The 25,207-nt window shown below is 38.4% G+C and overlaps 1 protein-coding gene across 3 annotated transcripts; it reads right to left on the bottom strand.

The window, feature by feature from the left end:
* Nucleotides 1-8,466: 8,466 nt before the first annotated feature.
* LOC129777223 (protein croquemort-like) lies at nucleotides 8,467-23,170 on the bottom strand. 3 transcript variants are annotated; one of them, XM_055783375.1, is made up of 6 exons: nucleotides 23,011-23,170; nucleotides 10,505-10,822; nucleotides 10,143-10,448; nucleotides 9,268-10,070; nucleotides 9,119-9,209; nucleotides 8,467-9,064 (listed from the first exon to the last, which is right to left on the bottom strand). In XM_055783375.1, the coding sequence occupies exons 2-6, from the start codon at nucleotides 10,631-10,633 to the stop codon at nucleotides 8,924-8,926; spliced, it is 1,470 nt and encodes a 489-aa protein (XP_055639350.1). In that variant the 5' UTR covers nucleotides 10,634-10,822; nucleotides 23,011-23,170; the 3' UTR covers nucleotides 8,467-8,923. The 3 variants fall into 3 exon arrangements, with proteins under 3 accessions (XP_055639350.1, XP_055639352.1, XP_055639351.1); XM_055783377.1 differs by lacking the exon at nucleotides 23,011-23,170 and adding an exon at nucleotides 22,658-22,798; XM_055783376.1 differs by lacking the exon at nucleotides 23,011-23,170 and adding an exon at nucleotides 11,238-11,710.
* Between the last annotated feature and the right edge of the window lie 2,037 nt (nucleotides 23,171-25,207).

Raw genomic sequence — 25,207 nt, 5'->3', positions numbered from 1 at the left:
TATTAATCAACTCGCACGCTTTGGATCTTCGTGAATTCCAAGCGTCTTTCCTTCTTTTCTTTTTTCTCACTCGAAAACAAATTCAAGTTCAAACAACAAATGGAAAATTTTTATTTTACCCATTTTCTGACATTGAGAATTTCTCAAGTGTCGACAACTAGGAAAAATGTTGATGCACTCCAGTCAATTAATGCTGATTTTGCACATGCTAGAATTCTCCATTTTTTTCTACCCCATTCAGTTTCGATGATAAAAACTAAACACATGCAGATGGAACTCATTGAAACGCCGTGTGATTTAGACCTGCGTGACATATTTGAAAACCATGATGTCTTGGATTTCTACTCCAGATTTGTTCCAGAAGCGCGAATTCCAGAACTAATAGAACATTCTCATTTTTATACTTCTTTGTTTGAATCCCCAAATATTTGTGAGCAATTGTTTCAGTGATGAAAGATGTGAAATCAAAGTCAAAGAACAAAATCTCTGACAGTCATTTGGGAAAAACGCTTCGCATCGCTATCTCTCACATTTAAGCTGATTTAGATAAAATGGTACAGGAAAAGTAGTTCGGGTGAAATCGGAACGGTGTTGGAGTATGTTTGTATTGAAGGATTTTCTAAATTAAAATGAACAAAAAATATTGTAGAAAATGTTCGATGATTGAAAGAACGTCCAATTTAATCGTGATACCGTATTCACATTATCAAGTATAGCCATAGGGCCCTATTATAGAAATCGAGGCGATAAGAATTTTGCTCGTTAACTCTATTTTACTATTATAGAAATCGAGCAATTCGATAGCACCGAGCGAGTGATAGCTATCGATGCAAGTGTCAGAACTTTTCGAGTTGTTTAGTTCACTTGTTGCATATCTTCAGAAAATTATTTTGTTTTGGCTTGCATCCCTTTGGGAAACATTTCAGAAACGCTTCAATATATGCAATTTGCAACACATGTTCGTTTGTTTTGATCAGCGGGCCTATTATAGAAATCGAGGCGATAAGAATTTTGCTCGTTAGCTCTGTTTTACTATTATAGAAATCGAGCAATTCGATAGCACCGACCGAGTGATAGCTATCGATGCAAGTGTCGAATGTCGACCGAGTGATTGCGTCCCTGATATTTTCCTTTGGGAAACATTTCAGAAACGCTTAGATATATGCAATTTTCAACACATATTCGTTTGTTTTGATCAGTATTTGTTTTACGGTGCTGTCAGAATAGGCTATACAAGGTAAGTGTACAATCCAGCATTATTTATATAAATCATGTTACAATTTACAATGCAGAATCTACTTCCAGCGTATATTTCAGTGGCTGAAAATAAATGGACAGACAAATCACCAGCAGTTTGAACGACTTGTTGAACCAATAAAAGCGAATGTAAACATTGCTCGAGGGTTTTGTGGAGGCAGTTCAAATAGAATCCCGGTTAAGGAAAAGTGGGAGAAATTCAGTGAGGAGCTTAATGCACTGAGACCATCAATGCGTCTTGGTTCAGAATAGCAGAAAGTAAGCGTTTCTTCTACGATACATATAACTTCATAAGTAAATTTTATCATATTCTTTGAATTACTATCAACAATTTCCTACAAAAAAAATGCTTATTCCTGCTAGCGTATATTATTACTTGTTACTTATGTCAGAAATTTTCTTCTTTATTGCTATACTATACCAAACTTTCTATACCATATGCTAAAGCTGAAATGTCTTGCAAAACAATAATGATTTTTTTTTAAATTATAGATTTGGATTGACATGATGTCAAGGGTAAAGGAAACACTAGCACAATATAAGCGAGAATTTAGGGCCACAGGTGGTACCCAATACAATAAAGCTTTTGACGCCGCTACAACAAGAAATCACATGCAACAAAATTGTTTTGCTAAAAAAGTGGAATTCATGCGTGACTTGTTACGTAATTTCATAGATTGCAGTTGTGAGAATACATGATTTTTCATTTTTATTTTCTTCATTCTAATTTTAAACATTTTCTAACAATTGTATTTTTTGTGAAGCAAATTGTTCCATGATGTCGTTTTTATTACACATCCATGTATGCATTATACCTATTAAGCTTCATTCGTTGAGGGAATATCAGTTTTCGCCAAAACATGACCATATTGACACTTTTGGAAATATAGATATTTATAATTTTCATAACAGATGTCTCAAAAAAAGATTTGGCATCCTTTCTATAGTGCTTTGTGAAAGATTTCAAACTCGTTTCAAAGTATTTCAGCATGGCCACTGACATTCGAGCAGAGTAACGAATCGAGCTGTTTTCCTCGATTTCTATGATTCCAGATTTTACTCGGTGTGATAGTGATAGTGATTGTATCGAATCCTCGATTCGATTTCTATAATAGGGCCCAGCATTTGTTTTACGGTGCTGCCAGAATAGTCTATACAAAGTAAGTGTTCAATCCAGCATTATTTATATTAATCATGTTATAACTTACAATGCAGAATTTACTTCCAGCGCATATTTCAGTGGCTGAAAATGAGTGGTGGAAGAAAAAAAACCAAATCACCACCAGTTTGAACGGCTCCTTGAAACAATGGAAGCGAATGTAGACATTGCTCGAGGTTTTTCTGGAGTCAGTTCTAATATACTCCCGGTGTAGGAAAAGTTGGAGGAATTCAGAGAGAAGCTTAATGCACTGAGACCACCAATGCATCTAGGTTCAGAATGGCAGAAAGTAAGTATTTTTTTTACGATACACATAACTTTCATAAGTAAATTTTATCATACTCTTTGAATTTCTTTCAACCGAATTTCCTACCTAAAAATTGCTTACTTCTACTAGCATACATTAGTACGTTATTTTTGGCAGCAATTTTCTTTTTTATTGCTATACTAAAGTCTGCTTTATTTAATATTGGAACAAATTCTTTTGCTCATTGTGGCGCTCCTAGTGGACGGATTTGGAAACTTTTTTCACCCACGTGTCGGGAAATTCATTACCTTTCACCATGTATTTATGTCATAACACCAAACGATAGCATTTTGTAAACAACCGTCATGGAAGCCGAACGGAGAGATAAAATTGGGCACAGTTTTCTTGAAAATGTGGCGTGTTATCAAGCAGTACAAGGAAACATTGACGACGGCTCGGAAGCCGCATTCGAAGCGTCGGAGTGGAAACGTCGACCGGAAACTGCGTGGGAAAGTCATCAAGGCCGTCAAGAGGAATCCCAATCTTTCAGACCGCGATTTGGCCAATAAGTTCCAGGCCGCTCACAGTACGGTGCGACGAATTCGTCTCCGGGAAGGAATAAGGTCATTCCGAGCCAGCAAACAGCCAAATCGGACGCTGAAGCAGAACAATGTGGCCAGAATCCGTGCTCGAAAGCTGTACGACCAAGTGCTGACCAAGTTCGACGGATGTATTCTGATGGACGATGAGACCTACGTGAAGGCGGACTTTGGGCAAATCCCAGGTCAAAAATTTTATTTGGCGACGGCTCGGGGGGATGTACCTGCAAAATTTAAGTTCGTGTTTGCGGATAAATTCGCCCGCAAGTACATGATTTGGCAGGGGATATGCAGTTGTGGACAGAAAACCAAAGTCTTTCTCACTAACAAGACAATGACATCAGAAGTCTACAAAAAAGAGTGCCTACAGAAACGGATTCTGCCGTTTATTCGTGCCCACGACCGTCCAATAATGTTTTGGCCGGACCTCGCAAGCTGCCATTACAGCAAATCGGTTATGGAATGGTACGCAACGAACGGGGTCAGCGTAATACCGAAGGACCTCAACCCCCCAAACTGCCCCCAGTTCCGGCCGATAGAGGAATACTGGGCAATCACGAAGCGGAGGCTTAAGGCAAAGGGAAAACTTGTTAGGAACATGACTCAAATGAAGAACTGGTGGAATCAAAACGCCAAAACGGTGGACGAAAAGGGTGTGCGCCGCCTAATGTGTCGTATTACGGGAAAAGTACGAGAATTTCTTCGAAACAGCAATGAATAATTTTTTAAATTTTTTTTATGAAAGAGTAAAGAAAATGCTACATTTGTATGAAAAACAAATTATGAATTCGTTAATAAATGACTGAACTACACGCAATTGTTTGTGTTCCAATATTAAATGAAGCAGACTTTATGCCAAACTATACCACTTTCACTACAACAAATCAAACTAATGGTCGGAGTGGTATAATGCTCTATACCATATGCTAAAGCTATCCTGCAAAACAATAATGATTTTATTTAAATTACAGGTTTGGATTGTCATGAGGGGAAAGGTGAAGAAAACACTAGCACGCAACAAGCGAGAATTTAGAGCAACAGGTGGTGGCCCCAATACAATAAAACTATCGACGCCGCTACAACAAGAAATCGACGCTAAATGAGAATTACAAAAATTGTTTTGCTAAAAAAAAGTGATATTCGTGCATGACTCTTTACGGAATTCCATAGATTTTCTAATAATTATATTTTTTGTACAGCAAATTGTTCCAGGCTGTCGTTTTTATTACACATGCATGCGTGCCTTACGCCTTTTAGGCTTTATTCTTTTAGGGAATATCAATTTACTCCAAAACATAACCATATTAACACTTTTGGAAATACATTTTCATAGCAGATGCCTAAAAAAAGATTTGCCATCCTTTTTATAGTGCTTCATGAAACATTTCAAGCTTGTTTCAAAATATTTCATCACAACCGCTGACATTCGAGCTTGCCAACGAATCGAGCAGTTTTCCTCGATTTCTATAATTCCAGATTATACTCGGTGTGATAGTGATAGTGATTGTATCGAATCCTCGATTCGATTTCTATAATAGGGCCCATAATTAGGTCAGTGAAATCGCGACTGCTCTCAGCAGAGAAATTTGGATCGAAGAAAAGTGGTAACACTGCAGTCGTGTAGTTCGATATCTCCCTTCACTCTCACCAAGTTTCGTGGTCCCATCAGTACTTGTTCGGATCCCTAGCAACGATAAAATTCAATCTGGAACTGGATTTGGAACGTAAATAGATCAATTTACTTATCAGACCGTGTGGCGCTTCACTGATACGAGTCTTAGAATACATTTGAAAAAAAATAACAATCCAATACTGAAGTAAAATGTATGAACGATGTGTTCCGATGAACAATTACAAATATAAAGAAGAATATTCAATAAGAAGGTGTATTCGCACATGAAGCGTAACATGAGCAAATTTATTACACATGCAAATTTTATTGTTTCCACATATTGACGTTGGTGAGCCTTCACCCTTCTCTTCGTTGGCCGAGGCATTTTGATAGAATGTAATACTTTTTCGTTTACTATTTTTGAAAGCATACGCAGTCGTGGCAGTGTTCCGTCCTTTGCAATACAATTTTATTAACCAATGTTAAAGTTGCTAAAACTTACATTATAGATCCATTGAACGTAAAAATAATAATTGTATTGATATCAACGCAATTTTATTTTAGTGATTTTCATGATAGGAAACGCAATAACATTTTATCAGGAATAACATTTTATTGAGTGGTTTTTATAGCTGTTCCGATGATGTTGTCTGGCATCAGTGTCGAGAAAATAACCATGCTTTCACCCAAAAGCATAGTGTGCGGGCGGCAAACCCGGCATTTGCCGGAGACGCTGACTCTTCAGGGCGTTAAAATCCAAGAACTATGAATAGAAATTTTTCTCTTATATTTCATCTTTCATTTGAGTAAAAAACATCCATCAAAAGTAGTTGCTTCTGTACGTACATGAAACCAATAACGTTTTTTTGATATTCGCAAAATTGAAACAACCCAACATCACATTACATCAATACCCTTTTGGTTTTTCGCTACGCATGCCTGGGCGCCCCTTCATGCTGTGCGATGTTTTACAGCTAAAGTCTCTTTCAGTTAGAATTTGATCGCATAAAGTAGGACATTTCTCAATATAGAAATAACGTACAAAAAGGGAAGGATGTCGTTTCGTAGGTTTTTCAATGAACTTTAAGGGGAAAAAACATGAAAATTAATCGTCAGCTGTTCGGATGAATTTTCGAGCTTTTCGTGTGATACCACCCATCATTTCCTGCACAGTACTGCTGGTAACCGTAGTACTTTTCCATTTGAGTTGGATTTTTTATGTTTTTTTTATAATTGCCCAATATCTCAGTGGGACGAAAATCCGGACAACTTGGTGGATTGAGAGTTTTTTCAACGGAATCGATCTTGTTCTCCTTATACCACTTGACGACATCCTGAATGTAATGGCACCTTTCCAAGTCAGGCCAGAACTTCACCGGGATTTTGTGTGACCGAATGAATGGTGAAATCCAGTTCCGAAGACACTTTTCCTTGTAAAATTTTCCATTCATTGTTGCCCCAGTGATAAAAATGTTTGTCTTCTCTCCAAAACTACAGATCCCTTGCCAAATCATCAACTTACGGGCAAATTTATCTGCGTAAACAGTGAATAACAATAAGCGATCAAATTCTAACTGATACTCTTTTTATTTCTTAAGCTGTATTTTAACAGGGTGTCGACTACCTTGAAAATCAGGGATAGCAGGGGAAATCAGGGAATATCAGGAAATTTCGTTACCGATCTGGAAATAAAAATTCAATTTCGCCAATTAGAATATTGATTATTGAATATTTTTCAGCATATGTTTTTTTCTATAGGAAGAATGTCGGGAGTGAAATTTGAACTCGTGACCATGAGAAGTACGGATGTTCCCACTACGCAAGGCTTTTGACTGCTAGGTCCTAAGATTTCGTCATGGTTAATCGAGAATAGCTTGTACGGTTCGTATTTACATCAAGAGCTCAAACTAGGCACCTCCAGGTTGTGTTACAACTGATCACTCACTTATGCAATCAATACCTGCAGTTCATTTTCAACCAACTCCCTTCCTTTTTACTTCTTCCAAAATTATCAATAAATTCATGCTTTAAACCCATATCTACTATCTGTAGTGTCTGGAATAGGATTGGACGATCTTGGATCGATATTTAGAAGATCGATCTTTTCATTTCCGATTTTTTATTCTTTCGATCGAGAAAGAAATCGCTAGCAGATCTTGATTTAAATGCAATTGTGGATCATTTCACTTCCGTTAAAACACGCAATGCAAAGATTTTACTAGATAATAAGCTGGTAATGATATTTCTAGCCTTCTAAATACGAATAGACTAAACTTCTCAACGTAAACATTGGTATAAGAGGTATGTTCATAAAGTATCGCGAATTTGGTGTTTTTAAAAAAATATATTTATTTATTCATGAATATCTATTTTGTCCCTTTTAAAGTAATTCCCATGAGATATTATACACTTGTTTCAACGTTTTTTCCAATCTTCGAAGCACTTCAAAAAATCGAAGCAAATTTTTTTATCTTGTTCAGCTCCTCCTTCGATGCCGTCTTTATCTCGTCAATCGTAGCGTAGCGTCGTCCTTTCATGTGCCTCTACAGTTTCGGGAACAAGAAAAAGTCACAGGGGGCCAAATCCGGGGAATACATTTCATTAGGTTGTTGTTTTTGGCCAAAAAGTCGCGCACAAGCAACGATGTGTGAGCAGGAGTGTGATCGTGGTGCAAAAGGCAATTTTTGTACTTCCACAAATCCGGGCGTTTCTGGCGGATTACTTCTCGCAAACTGCGCATAACTTGCAGGTAATATTCCTTAGTGACCGTTCTACCTTGTGGCAAGAACTCATTACAGGTTCTTTGATCCATTTCTTTGAATAGATAAAAATCGAAGACGAGCCACGTGCAAGCAAAGCAGCTGTCAACAATAAACTGAACATTCAAAATGGCCGAACTTGTCGGCATAAGTGAAAGACATGAGTACCAACATAACTAAATCCACTAAATAATCAAAATTCGAATATACGTAACGCCGCGAAAATTCAAAATTCGCGATACTTTTTGAATATACCTCGTAAGTTAGTAGTTTTCTCAAAATATCACAATCTCAAAGTTAGTGAAAAAATCGAAAAAAGTGGTATTTTTTGGGGCGCCATTTTCATAGTTTGCCGGGGGCGCTGTCTACCCTCACTACGCCGCTGACTTCAACAGTACAAACAAAACCATTGCTGAAAATTGAAAAATGAAAATTTAACTTCCAGAGCACTAGCTCGAGTTTTCCGACGTTTTTCACTATACAGTGCGACGGTAGATGAAAATTTAATATATTGTGAGTAAACGGTTAGAGTTCGGTTGATATTACTTGATGGGATGTGTGCGAAAAGGATCATTTTCTTCACTCTGTTCCGCAAAATTATTGGTTTTCGGGTGAGGGAGGGAGATGAAATAAATGAGCGCCATTGTGGCAGCCATTTGTGGCTTCCTTTCACCTTCACCTTAAAGCTTCTGGTAGACAAATATGATAGAAAACTATGATTGATTTTTTCTCAGTTGCTGATTTTGGAACATGGGACAACTATGCGTAAAACGGCAGTAATGTCTTCAACGGACTGTGATATTGATATACAACATAAATAATATTCTTTACCATTTGAAACTATCAGTAAATCTCAGCATGGAAGCTAAAAGCGAGTAGACGTGATTTATTTCTACAGTTTAGAATTTATGTATTACAGATGAATGCATACTTAGCTACACTGATGAAGTGTGTCTTGTATATCATTTATACAATCAACTGTAGAAATAAACAAAATCTATCTAAACCATCCGAGCTAATCAATCTTTCTCTCCTAGCTATTATTTTTGGTGTGGCTATTAAAACACATACTTGCGGGAAATTAAAATATGTAAAAAAGATTAGAATAATTTTTAACAAACATTCGGAAGTGTAGAGGAAAATTTATAGTTCTGCCAAAGCAGACTTGTCAATCATTACCCTAATCGTAAAGTGTACATGAGTGACATTAAGGCACTGTTAAACAATATTATTTGGCAATTCGTTCCAACACCCGCGCAAATGATGAAAATGTCATTTGGAATAGACATTTCACCGTAGCAATTCTTCATACGGCACACGAGTGTTCCATTTGCGAATGCTTATGTACGTGAACACTGCCACCAATATAGCTCCAATGGTACCCAGGAAAATTGCTATGTATACTCCAAGCTCGGGTAGAATTAGAGCGATCTGGAAAGAGAAATAAATGTATTTTGTTCTGATATTTCAAATTCGTACGTTTACCTTAGCTTGATTTGCTAGTTCCTGGGTCAGAGTTGCTCTTTGTGTGAACCACAGCATCGGTATCATTAGGCGAGGAACATTTTCGTACATTCTGTTGAAAGACATTTATTATTTTCTTCTTGATTCATCTTAAATTGATTTAAACATACTTGAAACCTTTTATGGGTTGCAGGAGCATATTAATCTGCAATTGAGCCCGTACATCCAGTGGAATTCCGGTGTGCGGTTCCAAAGCAATGTAAAACTCATGCTTCGATTTGTTAGGTTTCATACCATTTATAGAGTTCGAATAACTCTTATCTCCAAGATAAAAATGAGGATATGACACGAATGTTGGCGAGCCATATTTGCAGGCGGAAGCGTTGAATACTCCTGATTTTAAATCGGGACACTGTTCAGGAAGAGAATTACACCAACAAGAAGCTTCTGGATACTCTGTTCCGTTGTCGAAAACTTGTTCATTTGCTACATATTTAGTGCCTTGAACGTTATAAATTGACATCGATTCGCCATATTGGAGGGTTATCGAACGACACACATCCGATGCAAACAGCGTCACGTTAGTTTTGTTGCTATAGCTAACCGGCCAAAGTTCACCAGTTGTTCCTCTGACTTTTCCACACTGTCCTCGATACATTTCCGTGTTACTGGCGCCGTTCCAGAGTGTTAATAGACCTACATTCTCTAGCGAATCCGCTCCCGTCTTCATAGTGAATGTACCATCATATGTATCACTAAGATTACGATTGACAAACCAGCCGAATTTGTCGAAAGGAATATTCACAGTTGTGTTAAGCGTTTTCAAGATATCCAGCAATGGATCATCAAACCCGTCAAATAGTAGTTCGCGAACCGTTTTATCATGCCATACTAGCGAACCATCCACCTCAAGAACCAGATCAACTGGCCACTTCACAAGAGTACTTCTGTCACGCATGAAATATGCAGTATTCTGAAATAAAATATAACAATAAATCAACTTTATTATGTGTATGATGATGATGATGTATGATTAAAGTCTCACCAACGAAATAACATTGAGATTGGTGACCGTGTCATCGAGCGAGCCTTTCGACCGTTCTGGATCGAAGTGCCATGTGCGCCGCTGATTGAACGTCACCGTGTTATTTTGATTCCAAATCAAATTCACTCGTTCGTGCACCTCGTGAAAAACATACGGCCCAACTTCTTCGAAATATGGCTTCACATTTGGGTACTGGTGCAACTCACCCGGGTTAGTCCAGTTGAATAGATATACCTCTAAATACATTGGAATAGGTGTTTTTATCCAATTCTGGTAGTTGACTGATCCATTTTTGATCACAAATTTCTGCGAGAAAAAATGTTAAGTTTTGAAATCATCACTGGATACTGGTTTATATTTACGTCGTGTAGTAATTTGGAAGACAGCGATGGCCACAATGTTCCCAGTACAATGGCGAAAAGTATTAGAAAGGCGGAACAGCCAAACGATACCATTTTCCGCTGTAAATCGGAGCAACTTGACCAGCACATGATTGTTGTTCCTCGAATGGTATACGATGATAACAAATTCGCTATTCACTTCTTCGTTATGTAATTGATTGCACAGCTCCCCCTGATACAGATGAGTTGCTCGCGTTTGGCAAGAACAGCAGATGGTGTGCCCTGAATATTGCACTTCGTTTCGCTATCACAGCATTGTGGATTAATGCTCCATATCAGCTACGTTCGCCATTAAAGATAGTTTTTGAAATAAACAAATTTACAAATTAATGTTGAAATAAATAAAAATAAATTAATGTTGTTATTTAAAGCTGATTAAGAGATATTAACTTCGACAACATAAATACACACAATTTGTAGAATAAATTGTTATTCTATTAGGTTTTTGTAAAGTGATTCTAACGTCCTATCGACCCAACAATTTTCTCATGGAGGCCACAAACACGTGTTATGCATGATGTCGCGGGCCGCAAAAAAAAAAATAAAGAAACGTGATGTCCAAGACACAACCGAATTGTTAACATAGAACTAGGAAATTATTGCCGGCGAGAACAAACATTAAAATAATATAGTAATAAAACTCATTGATATAAATATTTGATAGTAATAACAAGATCTATGCGCACATGCATACCTCTCCATACTGATTAAGAAGCCGACCAAACTATCGGTCGACAAATCAGTCTGCAGTCTGCGGGACTCTTAAGACGCGCCCACATTACGCCAATCGGCCTTGGCCGCCCGGTAAAGCCGACTAAATGTGGACGTACCGCCCGGGCTTGCCGACGTGCCGAAAACCGACTCGAATCAAACCGAACCCAACCCGAAACAAGTGGGTCCGGTTCGAGAAAGTCGAACCAAAACAAAACGAAGTAAATTAGCGTTGACGACATTGTGCTTTGTGTCTTCGTGCATCGGACGGGACTTCGGCTTCGTGCACCCGATGGGGCGTCCACATCACATAACGAATCGAATATGCCGCCTGGAAACAAACAAATTTGTTCAATAGAAGCTGACGAATTCGAACGAAGCAAGGGAGAAGTAATGTAACCACACCAATACAACTCAATGTGGTTGTTTACTGTCACTATTGCATACAATTCGTACGACCACTTTTGTGCATCCAGTGTCACCGCCGCCTAAGACTGCTGTCTGATAGTTGAAGCAAGACGACTTGAATGATGGTGATGATGATGTTTTGAATTATAGAAACTTTGACATTCATTAGTTAATCCACCTAAAACCTTAAAAAGACCAATCTGAAAAAGCGTTTATATTACTCGGCCTTGAGAAGGTATTGTTTTCATATTTATATTCTCATTTTTATTCACTAACGTCAACAAGAATAGCCCTAATGATCGGATTAAATGTATAGTAGAACCTCTATTATCCGCGGAATAGTCTGGCTAGCTCAACGCGAATAATGAAAACCGCGGATAACGCAATAAAGGACTAAAAATGAGTTCGAAACACGAAAAATGGATATTTCAGCATGAAAACTATGTTTTATCAATACAGAAATCATTGAACTATCAATCTACAAGATCGTGTACACCAGTGGTCTAATAAAGTGAAAGCCATGACCAAAACAAAAGTGCATGAAGCTATCACTCACTGACAATTTTCGGGAAGACCTATAGATTTATTATAGAATTCGTTTTTGCGCATAATCCGCACCGCGGATCATCCGCTCGCGGATAATCGGGGTTCCACTGTATTTAATAAATATTTTATCTACTAATACCCCTTAACTAGAGAACTAACAAATGTGTATGTCAATCTCCATTATTCTCATCTCATGTTTTAGACGATTTCTTAAGTTTTCATGACAAAATAGTAACGGGCCAGGTGGCCCAACCAAAAAGAGCCCGGTGGGCCGCATGTATAGCTGATGTAGCTAAACATTAGGGGAAGTGGGGGATGAGATAGACGTGTTAAAAAGAACTTCAATTGCATCGTTGGAAACTCATGTTTCTCAAAACGGGAATTTCCAAAGGGACGCTACAAAAGTAGACCGATGGGGACAGCAAACGACGCCATATTTTGTTCTCGCTCTCTTTACATTTCTCTTCAGTAAGGTTTGCCATTTCCTAAAAAAGATATACTATCCAACAACGAATCGAGATTATTAAAATTTACTACCGAAATTCGGAGTCAATGGCCTCAACTTTAAGAGCGCTACGTCCAATTTGTGGTCGTCATAATCGTCCGGCCAGTTCAACAATTGTGCGTCTAGTGGAAAAATTTGACTTCGAAAGCACAGTACACAATGTTCCCGTGCCAGTGAGAAAAAAAGTGCCCGTAGTGTCGAGAATATCGCTGCCGCTAATCAGTCTCTCACAGGTCGTTCTCAAGCGCATCTCCGTGACGTTGAAGAGATCTTGGCCCACATTCTTATAAGATCAAATTGACGCAAGAACTGAAGCCGCTTGACCACCAGAAGCGTCGTATGTTTGTGAATTGGGCTGCGCAACAATTTGAAAATGATCCGGATTTTCATCGAAAAATCATCTTCAGCGATGAGGCGCTTCGGTCGTGCGATTTGACGCCGTTTGACGTTTTCCTGTGGGGTTACGTCAAGCCTATAGTCTATGTCAACAAGCCAGCGACGATTGATGAACTTCGTACGAATATAGAACGTGAAATCAAATGTACTTTCACATGAATAAAGAATTTCATTGATATCCAAAACCGGTTTTGTTTTATTTTATTTTAATTACTGAACCGACCGACGTTAAAATTTGTATGTAGAGGTTTTCGAGGCCGGGGAAGGTTCTTATGATAATTCGATATCCTTCCCTCCTCTCTTAGATGGGAGCGGGGGGGGGGGGGGGGGTAACGCTGCCATGTAAATGAAACGCAAATTTCTGCATAACTCAAGAACTAAGCAAGCAAACGGAACCAAATTTGGGTCAGGGGACAAAACATGTTTTTATTGTGATTCGACACTCCTTCCCCCTCTTGAGGGGGGACTGCCATACAAATTTCTGCTTTCGAGGAAGGAATCGTCCGATTTGAAATGTCACCATTTTATTATAGAAACATGTTATTTCCAACTGATTGAAAAATCTTGAACGGGAATTGTGTCTGAAAATAATAATCTATATATATAAAAATGGATTTCTGTCTGTCTGTCTGATTCTTATGAACTCGGAAACTACTGAACCGATCAACATGCAAATTGGTATGTAGGGGTTTTTGGGGACGGGGAAGGTTTCCGTGATAGTTTGACACCCCTCCCCCTCTCTAAGAGGGGGGGGGGCTGCCATACAAATGAAACACAAATTTCTGCATTACTCGAGAATTAATCAAGCAAATGAAACCAAATTCGGCATGTGGAGGTTTTAGGGTGCAATAAATGTTTCTATGGTGGTTAGACTCTCCACCCCCCCTCTCTAAGGGGAGGCTGCCATACAAATGGAACACCAATTTCTGCATTACTCGAGGATTAATCAAGCAAATGAAACCAAATTCGGCATGTGGAGGTTTTAAGGTGCAATAAATGTTTTCACGATGGTTAGACACTCCACCCCCCTCTCTAAGGGGGAGCTGCCATACAAATGAAAGACAAATTTCTGCATAATTCGAAAACTAATCAAGCAAGAAAACGTGAATGTTTGAAGGTATTGATAACAAAAAATAAACATTTTGGGCGGAGCGAAGTTTGCCGGGTCAGCTAGTTTGAAAGTTTTCTGGTAAATGAAATTTATTTCAATTGATGATTATTCCTTCAACGCAGAGCCCGACTTATAAACAACCCCATTCTTAGTTGGTATGAACATAGAAGGTACATAAGTTTGAATTGAATTTCTTCAAACCGATAAATACACCACTGATTTCTCGTTTGTTTGAGAACGTTATATTTTGAGCTTCAACAGTCATATTGATGAAAAAGTGGTTTCACATTACATGTTTAGGGTGTAATAACCGGGGCTCTGGCAACCCTATCTCATCCAATGCAATATGAACGTTGGCAGCATAAAACAGAGCTCGCGCTTAGGGGGCTCACGTATTGTTTAATGTTTGGAGTCATATATGTTAATATTTGATTACGTTAGATAGTTTCCTTTGGCAAGCGATGTTTGAATACCCATCCGGAAGCTTTCTTGACGATTTGCAATTAAAATCACAGCTGAAGAATCGCGCGGAGCACTTTATTTTTAATTTTAGGTTATGATTTCTATGCTCGTGATTTTCTATGCTGGCTACTAAAAGGCGGCCATCTTAGCGATCCCTTGGTAATAACCGAACCTTATACCAACAAAAAAGAGGACCAGGCCAAAATTTTGAGAAAAATAGTTTTTGATCGTTTTCTCGCTAGCACGTCAAATGGACTTATGGGGTTTCTCAAACAAACGATTCAATTTCTCTATGAAGAAAGTTGTTAAAAAACATAAAAAATTGAACAATTTGTACGCCTTATGGTATTATAAGCAACTAGGAACTTATCACAAACCTAAACTCGTCTTGATCAAACGAAATGCAAACAAATCTCGAACATGTTTGTTGTCTTGCCGAAAAACTGGACAAGGCGTTTTTATTTTTTTAAAGTGTTAGAATTATCAAACAGACATGTAGTTTGGAATTTTGCAGGTGAAATACGCTGCCTGTATATTCACTAATCGTGGACAATTGTTCTGGATTGCTGACTTTAACTTGTTCAGTTCCGAGCAGTATTTGTTTGAATTTATCGACTTGGTAGATGCTCATAATGAAGAATTTCTTTTCAATCAAAATTTTCAAGAGCATTTTGCTTGTCCCAAGCTTTTTTTTCTCTTCTTTTTTTTTGTTGTAAACTGTTTGATTTTTCAACATTCACAAGTTTTTTTTGGACTAACAACCCATACATTGTAGGGTTTTGCGTAACCAAGCCTTCACAGATGCTTATGATTTCATGAAATTAGATATGTTAATACACATGTCGTGTACCTGGGATTATTCTTGAGCAGCTTCTCCATTTGATTGTCATCAATGATGACACAAGCTTTCTAAACAACACAATACAACTTATATCCGGTCACTCGCTCCGTTTCTATCTCTATTTCCCGTCCAGTATAGGGCGCTTGCATCGTGCATATGTATTAGTGATTTGTTGGGCAGGCAAAAGAGATCGCTGCATAGAGTTTATATGGATCGACAAGATTGAGCTTTGTTTAAATAATTATTTTAGCGAAATAGTTATAGAAATTACGCGCTACACTATATCAATAACATGCGAATATATTAGGCTGCCAAAAAAGTCCTGCGGTATTTCCGCGAGGTGTCGTTGTAAGCGCGTAGTTCTAGTTGTATTCATTGTATCGAGTCATACTATAGCTTGTTGGAAAGGTATTTTTGCTATAATATAGTCCTTGACAGTGTTTTGTTTGGTTAAGTCATTCGTGAGTTATAGTGTCGCAAATATGGAGCAAAATAAAGAGAAAATCCGACATATTTTACAGTACTACTATGACAAAGGCAAAAATGCATCTCAAGCTGCCAATAAAATTTGTGCAGTTTATGGACCCGATACAGTTTCCATTTTGTGTGCACCCGTGGCCGAGTGGTTAGCGTCATAACTAACATGCCGGGTGTTCGGGTTCGATTCCCGTTCTGGTCGGGGGAATTTTTCGTCAAAGAAATTTCCTCCGACTTGCACTGTGATCACGCGTATTCTAGAGCTTGCCACTCAGAATGCATTCAAGGCGTGTTATTTGGCATAGAAATCTTAACTAAGTACTAATAAAAATGACGCAAGTAATACTACGTTGAAACGGCGAAGTTCCTCTAGGAACGTTAGTGCCATTGAAGAAGACAGTTTCCATTTCCACCGCACAACGATGGTTTCAACGTTTTCGTTCTGGTGTAGAGGTCGTCGAAGATGCGCCACGCTCCGGAAGACCTGTCGTCGAAAATTGCGACAAAATCGCTGAATTAGCCGAGAAAGACCGGCATAGTAGCAGCCGTAGCATCGGCCAAGAGCTGGGGATAAGTCATCAAACCGTTATTAACCATTTGAAGAAGCTTGGATTCACAAAGAAGCTCGATGTATGGGTGCAACACACGTTGACGCAAAAAAAACATCTTTGACCGTATCGACGCATGTGAATCGCTGCTGAATCGCAACAAAATCGACCCGTTTCTGAAGCGGGTGGTGACTGGCGATGAAAAGTGGGTCACTTACGACAACGTGAAGCGCAAACGGTCGTGGTCGAAGCCCGCTGAAGCAGCTCAGACGGTGCCCAAGCCCTCATTAACGGCCATGAAGGTTCTGCTGTGTGTTTGGTGGGATTGTCAAGGAATAATCTATTATGAGCTGCTTCCCTATGGCCAAACGCTCAATTCGGACCTGTACTGCCAACAACTGGACCGCTTGAAAGGTAGCACTCATGAAGAAGAGGCCATCTTGGATAAACAGAGGCCGCATTGTCTTCCATCAGGATAACGCCAGGCCACACACTTCTTTGGTGACGCGCCAGAAGATCCGGGAGCTCGGATGGGAGGTTCTTTTGCATCCGCCGTATAGTCCGGACCTTGCACCAAGTGACTACCACCTGTTTTTGTCCATGGCGAACGAGCTAGGTAGTCAGAAGTTAGCCACAAAAGAGGCCTGTGAAAATTGGCTATCCGAGTTTTTTGCCAATAATGAAGCGAGCTTCTATAACAGGGGTATTATGAAGTTGGCATCTCGTTGGGAACAAGTCATCGAACAAAACGGCGCATATTTGACTTAAAACAGATGATTGTAACTAATTTTATGAACAAATGAAAATTTAAAAAAAATACCGCAGAACTTTTTAGACAGCCTAATATGTCTCTTTACATAAAAATATTTACTTTTAGCGTCAAAGCCATATACACGGAGAAAAATATGAATTTTTGTTATGGCTATGATCCATATCAATAGAAGCAGATTGATTATTTCACAGAAACAATGCAAATCGCACATTGCAATTGTATAGCCGGATTAGGTGGAGTGTGCTCCCATTTAGGCTTTGTGGTTTTTGCCCTGAAATGCTGGTCTCTTGAAGAAGTAAACTATAATGACTATTCGTGTGCAGATATCCTTAATCGGTGGTTAGTTTCGCCAAAAAAGCAGATGGTTATGTTGATACTAAGAACATATTCAGCCAAATAGATAAACCAACCCTCAGATATGATTTCCGGGTACTTGAAAGCTCTGCGGAGAAGTGAAATATGGTTATAAGAAAATTGATCGGAAACGAAGAAAATCCATCAATTGGCTAAATAAAAAAAAGAAACAAGGGAGCATTCGAACGAGAGCTCAAGCTTCTGTGTCTTGAATCTAGGTTCGAACATGCTGATAATCCTTTCCTGTTATTGTTTCGATTCAAATCTAGTGGGAAAGTCGCTCAATGAACATCGCGAAATAGGTGCTAGTAAGTTAATCAATATGCGTCATACAGAAGCTCTTGTTCGGTGAATAGCTTGCTTGCCCTGTAATATGTTTGTATGTTTGTACGTTTGTTACATGTTTGTCTGTAGCTCTAACCCACATTAATAGAAATTTGGCCCCCTTTCTGTTGACCGATTGATCTGATATTTGGGACACACCTTTATCTCTGTAGTCTTTATAAAACTGCGTATTTCATGATCTCGAAAGTCCAAGATGGCGGCCGCTACAAAATAGCGGATCACATATTTTCTCAAAACCTCATCGATATGGGTTTTCCAAAATCCCATCAATATGGGTATCAAATGAAAGGGCTTGACTAGTAGAATACAGTTTATGAAAAAAGCAAATCCAAGATTGCTGCCACTACAAAATGGCGGACTACATATTTACTCAAAACTCCATTAATATGAGTATCAAATGAAAGGGCTTGACTAGTAGAACACGGTTATTTATGAAAAATGCAAATTCAAGATGGCTGCCACTATCAAATGGCAGACTACATATTTTCTCGAAACCCCATTAATATGGGTATCAAATCAAAGTGCTTGAATAGTAGATCACAGTGGATCAGTAGATCATTGTATGTATGTTTGTACGTCTATAGGGTTGTCCTACATTGATATAAATTTGACTGACCGAATTTATAAAATACCTTTGTCTCTGCTGTCATTTTGAAATTGCTTATCCCACGATCTTGATAAAACCAATTCGGCCGCCGCTACAAAATGGCTGATTCCATATTATCTAAAAAAATTTTGATTGAGATATGTGCATCAAACGAACGAATTTGACTTGGAGAACACACTATGTATATTTACAATCCACTCAATATGGGTATCAAATGAAATGAATTGACTAATAGAATACAATACAATGGTTTTATTGTGGGGAAATATTCTAAAGAAACAAATAAAACTAGAAAATAAAATGAGTAAAAAAACTTTTTAAGTTAAACGGTTTCTAGTGATTAAACATAATAAAACTAAAAGCTAGAAAATAATTAGGCAAGTCGCAGTTAGCAGTTATCACACCTCTTCTTCATTAGTGTAGGGCATTTTTTTTTTATAATTCGTTTATTTGTACAGGCTCAGTTACATAGGTTTAAAGAAGCCAAACTCTCAACTATACTTTTACTATTAATATGTTTTCTTAATTCTACGATTAATTAAATAGGAAACCGATTACTCGCGGTCGACTCGAGTTTAGAAGGGTGATACATTTTCCTTAGGAAAAGGATGGGATGTAAGGAGATTGTAACCATGTTCACACTCACACTCACACTGTCCAAGAATACTGAAGCCATTTGTTTTTTTCGGCGTAAGCCATTTGAATTTCTGAAGAAAGCAACGCAAGACAATCATTCGTCCCCTTGCCCCTGCGGAACCCATATTGTGTATCTGAGAGTAAGCCATTCGTTTCAACCCATCGATCAAGGCGAAACAAGATCATTTTCTCCAACAATTTCCGTATACAAGACAGCATTGCTATTGGGCGGTACGAATTGAAGTCGGACGCGGGCTTTCCAGGTTTTTGAATAGCTATAACTCGCACTTGTCTCCAATCATCTGGAACAATATTATGTTCCAGAAATCGATTGAATAAATTCAACAAGCGATGTTTCGCCACACCAGGGAGGTTTTTCAACAAGTTGAACTTAATTCGATCCGATCCTGGAGCAGAATTGTTACAAGAAAGGAGAGCAAAAGAGAATTCTACCATCGAAAACTCGGAATCAAGATCGCACCTTGTGGTATATCTCGAACAATTTTTTGCACAGGAGCGGAATCAAGACAAACCTTCCGTGCAAAATTAAAAATCCATCGATGTGAATATTCTTCGCTTTCATTCGCTGAAGAGCGATTTCGCATGTTTCGAGCCACTTTCCATAATTTTTTCATTGACGTTTCTCGTGACAAACCTCCCACGAAATTTCGCCAATAAGCACGTTTTTTCCCTTTGGTCAAATTTTTGAACTGATTCTCAAGGGCTAAATACATTTGAAAATTTTCAGGGGTTCCACGTTTCCGAAAAGCTTTAAATGCATTCGATTTTTCTACATACAGCTTGGAACATTGGCTATCCCACCATGGATTGGGAGGCCTTCGGCGAATGGTGGAACCTGGGATGGATTTCGTTTGAGCGCGAACCGCGCTGTCATATATCAAACGAGAAAGGAAGTTATACTCCTCCAATGGAGGTAAACCATCTCTGGAATTGATGGCTAGAGCAATCGCGTCCGCATATTTTTTCCAGTCAATGTGTCTTGTGAGGTCATATGCCATGTTTATAGATTCAGAAGAATTCGACCCAATGGTGATGGAAATTTTGATTGGCAAGTGATCACTACCGTTGGGGTTCTGGATTACATTCCACTTGCAATCTAACGATAGTGAATTCGAGCAAAGCGAGAGGTCAAGAGCACTTGGGTTAACAGGAGGTTTAGGTACACGTGTTGGTTCCCCAGTGTTCAAAACGGTCATATTGAAGCTGTTACAAATCAACATATATAAACAATGAACGATTGTCGTCGTACTGTTCCCCCCAGGCAGTTCCGTGAGAGTTGAAGTCTCCCAAGATCAATCGTGGCTCAGGAAGGAGTGAGCACATGTCATCAAGTTGTTTGCGGCTAACCGCAGCTCTCGGAGGCCAATACAAGCTGACAATACAGAGGTCTTTGCCTCTGATGTTTGCATGACAAGCAACAGCTTCGATCCCTCCAATAGTTGGAAGGTCAATTCTAAAAAATGAGTGGCACTTATTGATCCCCAAAAGCACCCCTCCGTATCTGTCATCACGGTCCAAGCGTATAATATTAAAATCGTGGAAAGAGATATCATCTCGCGAAAAAAGCCAAGTTTCGGACAGAGCAAAAACATCACAATTGAAGTTATGAATTAAAAATTTGAATGTATCCAATTTAGGGATAAGACTACGACAATTCCACTGTAAAACAGTGATTTCTCCGACCTCTCTATTTGAATTAGACATCAAGAGAGATAATCATTGCAAGGAGGGTCCATGTTTGCATCAATTGTTGCAAAATTGCCTTTAATACTGGAAGCATGACAATGGTTCTGATGGAGTCGGAAACATTAAAACACTTGAAGATTTGATCCAAAAGGTCAGACAACTTTATAAATCCCGATTGGGAAGTTGAACTGGACGGAAAAATAGGGACAGTTGGGGTTTTTGATGTCCCCTCGAGTGCTGGGTCGTTCGAAGATGAAATATTCCCACGGAAGCCAGGAGGAACCTGATTTTGCTTGTCCGCTGCACTCGATTTTTTAGGCAAGCTAACAGAGGATATAACCGTGGGGACTTGTTCTTTAACTTTGGGAGTAGTCACATTTTTGCGCCGGGGATTCCCTTTGAAAATAAACGGTGTGCCCCCGCTAGCTGTGTCCGCTTCCATTTCATCAACTGGCAACGCGGAAAAGGTATTGTGTGTTGAGATTGGTTGTTGTTGTTGAGCCAGTTGAGAAGCGCCCTTTAAAATTTCCGCAAAAGTGCGGTTCGAGCGTTCCTTTAATGAGCTAGTGTAGGGCATTGATAAGACTAAAATAAAATCGTGGAGCACGTTGGATTTCCATTACCCACAATCAGCTACTTCATTATATGTCCCACGATTTTATTTTAGTTTTATCAATGAAACCGTTTAACTTAAAAAGTTTCTTTACTCATTTTATTTTGAAAAAGCAGAGCAGAAAATTTATTTTTGATTATAGCTGTGAATGCATTTAAAAAATATATTTAACGTGTTCACGTGGGCAGCATCTATACCCCCTCACCCTGGACAAGCGTGGTTATTTTGAAATACTTTTAATTTTTGCACTAATCTTGTGCATTTGCTAGAAGCATCATAATTGTGAAGCGTGGGCACATAATGCCTTCTAAACAACTGTGAACGTTCATATCACGTTACCATTCCGTTCCGTAACGTTAGCTTACAAAAAAGAAGATCCTGTTGGCAACGTTCAAGTTCACATCATTCTTTTGAGGGCTCACATGAATCAAACGGAAACACGCGTTAGTGTACAAATTGTTGAATTGACTCATCGTGCATTCAAATGATAATGGCTACAAATAGTGCAGTTGGTGCTGCGATAGCAATCAACACAATTGATAATGCGAAAACAGTATAATTACTGGTATTACATGGGGCAGCAAAAGTCACCGACTTTGAGTGAACCTGAATGTCTTTAACAGCGACAAAGGAATGTTTCGGAAGAGAACTTGTTTGTTCACTAGATTCCACCATCAATGATATTGCATCTTTCTTGAGTGCATCCTACATTTCCGAATCCTTTCTGTGCTATACTATAACACGAGATAATTTTTTTTATCAATTTCGTACGATTAGCGCGGCTGGCAAAAGAGCGCTTATTATTGTACCACTATAATGCTGTGTAAACGTAAAACGTAATGAACGTTTTGTGTCCACTGCATGTTTGTACCAATCTTTTGTTTTTGCTTTCAACTTTTCAACACTCGAGGCAATTCTGTAGGCTATAGTATGGTTTCAACATTCCACCAGCTAGCGAAGTAGATTACATAAATCAAACATTATTATTTGCGGTCAGAGAAGTCAGCCTTGCTGCTGATACAGTTAGTTAAACAATATGATTCATGTTTAGCGTTCTTCTCGACGTCAAGTTCACCTTTGGCGGCCCTAGCACGTGAGCAGAGAAATTCGCACTTGGGTACACTAGATATTCTTATTGTTTCACTGTTGAGTACGGATACTGTGTTCATGGATGGATTCATCGAAATAGAATTTAATTTGTTATAATCCAAACCCGCTGCAATATAGAGAAAACAGGAACAAGCGTTTCTATCTTATCAGTAAGCTTTCTCGATAGCCTTGATGGATTTGATGCACTGTTATTGTATATTTTACGCATTGTCGGCCTTCGCAAAATAGTTCACATTTTCAATTTTTTTTATTACTGTCACAATAGATTTCACATTACTGCATCACATTCACCGTCTCAATGTGCATATATCTATTTACCAAGTCATTCCTTGCCCCAAGAAAGCTTTATTTCTGTTAAATTTTGCGTCACTAACTCGACTTCACTGATTATTTAGACACCAATCACAACCAATGAACTCATCTCACTTTCTGTGAATGTACTGAATCTGCTTCGGCCGCCTCCGAAGTTTAATAACAAACGTCTCGGTAAAAACAACAAACCAAAGAGAATTTTCCTGGAGAGCCTTCATGATAGAGATATGCTACTGTCATTCGAACCGCGCCATAAAGCAAAGTGCTCTAGCAAGAGAGGTGCGGATGATCCCGAGATGAAAAATGAAAGGTTTGTTACGTCACAGACTTTGTTTATGTAACTTACTTTTCTCATAATAGTCCACTACATAGGAAAAGTGTTGTTATGAAATGTAAAACTAAGCAGATTAAATGAATGAACTAGTTTTTTCCCTAAATCAATGCTAGCGTTCAAAATCATAAGGGCCCAACTGACATTTTAGCAGAAACTGAAACTTCAGTATAATTGAGGTGTTCTAAACTTAATTTCAATTCAATTTTACTTCTCGTTATGTCGACCAAAAATGTATAAGAACAAAGTCAGAAACTAAGGATTTTTCATATAACATATGTGGAAACCAGAGAGGCGTTTTTTTCGTTTTTGAGTTATGATTTTTCAAAGTTAACGGATGGTCCGAAAAATCATTTTTTCCGAATTTTTCCACTACAAAAAATCATAACTTTTGATCTACTGGACCGATTCAGATGATCGATATATCAAATCAAAGCCAATGAGTTAGCCTTGTTTCAAAGAATATTACACTCCGAATTAAAAAGGACTTTGTTTTCGTAATTATTGATTGTATATGTTTTTTTATAGCTTACATCGTTTCGGAACCACGTAATAAATTTTTGGGAAAAATCATTTTTGGGAAAATAGGGAAAAATAATTTTTGGGGCCATCGGTTAATTTTGAAAAATTATAACTCAAATACGAAAAAACGCTTCCCTGATTTCGAGATATGTTATTTGAAAAATCCTCAGCTTTCCAGGAAAAATATAGCGCCTTTGGTCCCGAGACCATGAAAACTATAAAAAACAAATACAATCAATAATAACGAAAACATGATTCAAATTTTCTGCAACTGTAGTATTTTTCCAAAAAAGACCAGCTAATTGGCTTTAATTTAATATATCGAATATCTGAATTGTTCTAGTGGTTCAAAAGTTATGAATTTTGGAAAAAAGTAATTTTTGGCAAAAATGCGAAAAATGGATTTTTCGGACCACCCTAAAATGGAAATGGTCACCCTAATAAAAAAAAATAAAAAAAATACTGGTCTAATAATTTGCGATAAAGAACAAAACTGCCACTTTTGACGAAAATCTGAGAACCACTATATCGGTTTGGCATGGAATGGCTGTATATACATATTACAAAATTACAATTAAGATGTACTACATTTTTAGATTACATTACTACTTAGTTTCATCAATATTTCCTCACGCTCACAATCGGCCTGATTCTACGTGGCGTGTGAGGTGAGATGACAATACGTGACGATATCACATGAACTGGGATTTCTAGGTGACAATCGTCGATATGTCTTGAGCGCATAAAAACGAAGATACTACAGCCTTTTTGGAGCAGCATGAGATGAATAGTCTGTTCTGGTCGGAGACAAGCGGAGACAAGTGTTCACTCAAATTCCACCATGTAGTGGAGCAGCGAGGATGACATCACAGTGGTTCCCAAGTTCCCAATGAATCCAGGCGATACTCCGAAACTAAGGTCAATTGAGGAATATGACACAATTATGAAGCATATGCTGAAAAAAAAAAAGACTGAACTACAATTGAATTAAAAAAAATGAAGCGGAAATGGGCAAAAAGCCAAACAGGTGGAAGCAGGGCTCGTGAAAAATATGATGTACCGTCTAAGAAGGAAAGTACGAGCAATGCCTTATGTGAAAAAGGGAATACTGAAAAATTGTCTCAAAAATTGTGATAGATGCGTAGAAATATTTTCCATCAATTGACGTGAACATCTTTGCAATCTGTTAAGAAATACTCGAGTTATAAGCATTCGATACCTTTACTTTTTAATATGTTCGGTGCCTAGATTTTCATTTCACCCCCTATATCTTCCGATTAGACGTAGTCCTACGTCAAAAGGGATCACACAAAAACAGGTTTGCCTGTACTAATGTAGACCGTGCATTGC

The sequence above is a fragment of the Toxorhynchites rutilus genome, chromosome 3 (assembly GCF_029784135.1).
Source record: "Toxorhynchites rutilus septentrionalis strain SRP chromosome 3, ASM2978413v1, whole genome shotgun sequence".
NCBI lineage: Eukaryota > Metazoa > Arthropoda > Insecta > Diptera > Culicidae > Toxorhynchites > Toxorhynchites rutilus.
The sequence above is the reverse complement of the archived record's forward strand: the minus strand, read 5'-3'. Positions and strand labels throughout refer to the sequence as shown.

What these genes read in the sequence shown, in the direction of transcription:
- LOC129777223 (XM_055783375.1), bottom strand. Translation starts at nt 10,633, where the DNA reads ATGTGCTGGTCAAGTTGCTCCGATTTACAGCGGAAAATGGTATCGTTT. An exon ending in CTTCCAAATTACTACACGAC is followed by an intron (nt 10,449 to 10,504) that starts GTAAATATAAAC and finishes TTTTTCTCGCAG; the next exon opens with AAATTTGTGATCAAAAATGG. An exon ending in CAACCCATAAAAGGTTTCAA is followed by an intron (nt 9,210 to 9,267) that starts GTATGTTTAAAT and finishes GTCTTTCAACAG; the next exon opens with AATGTACGAAAATGTTCCTC.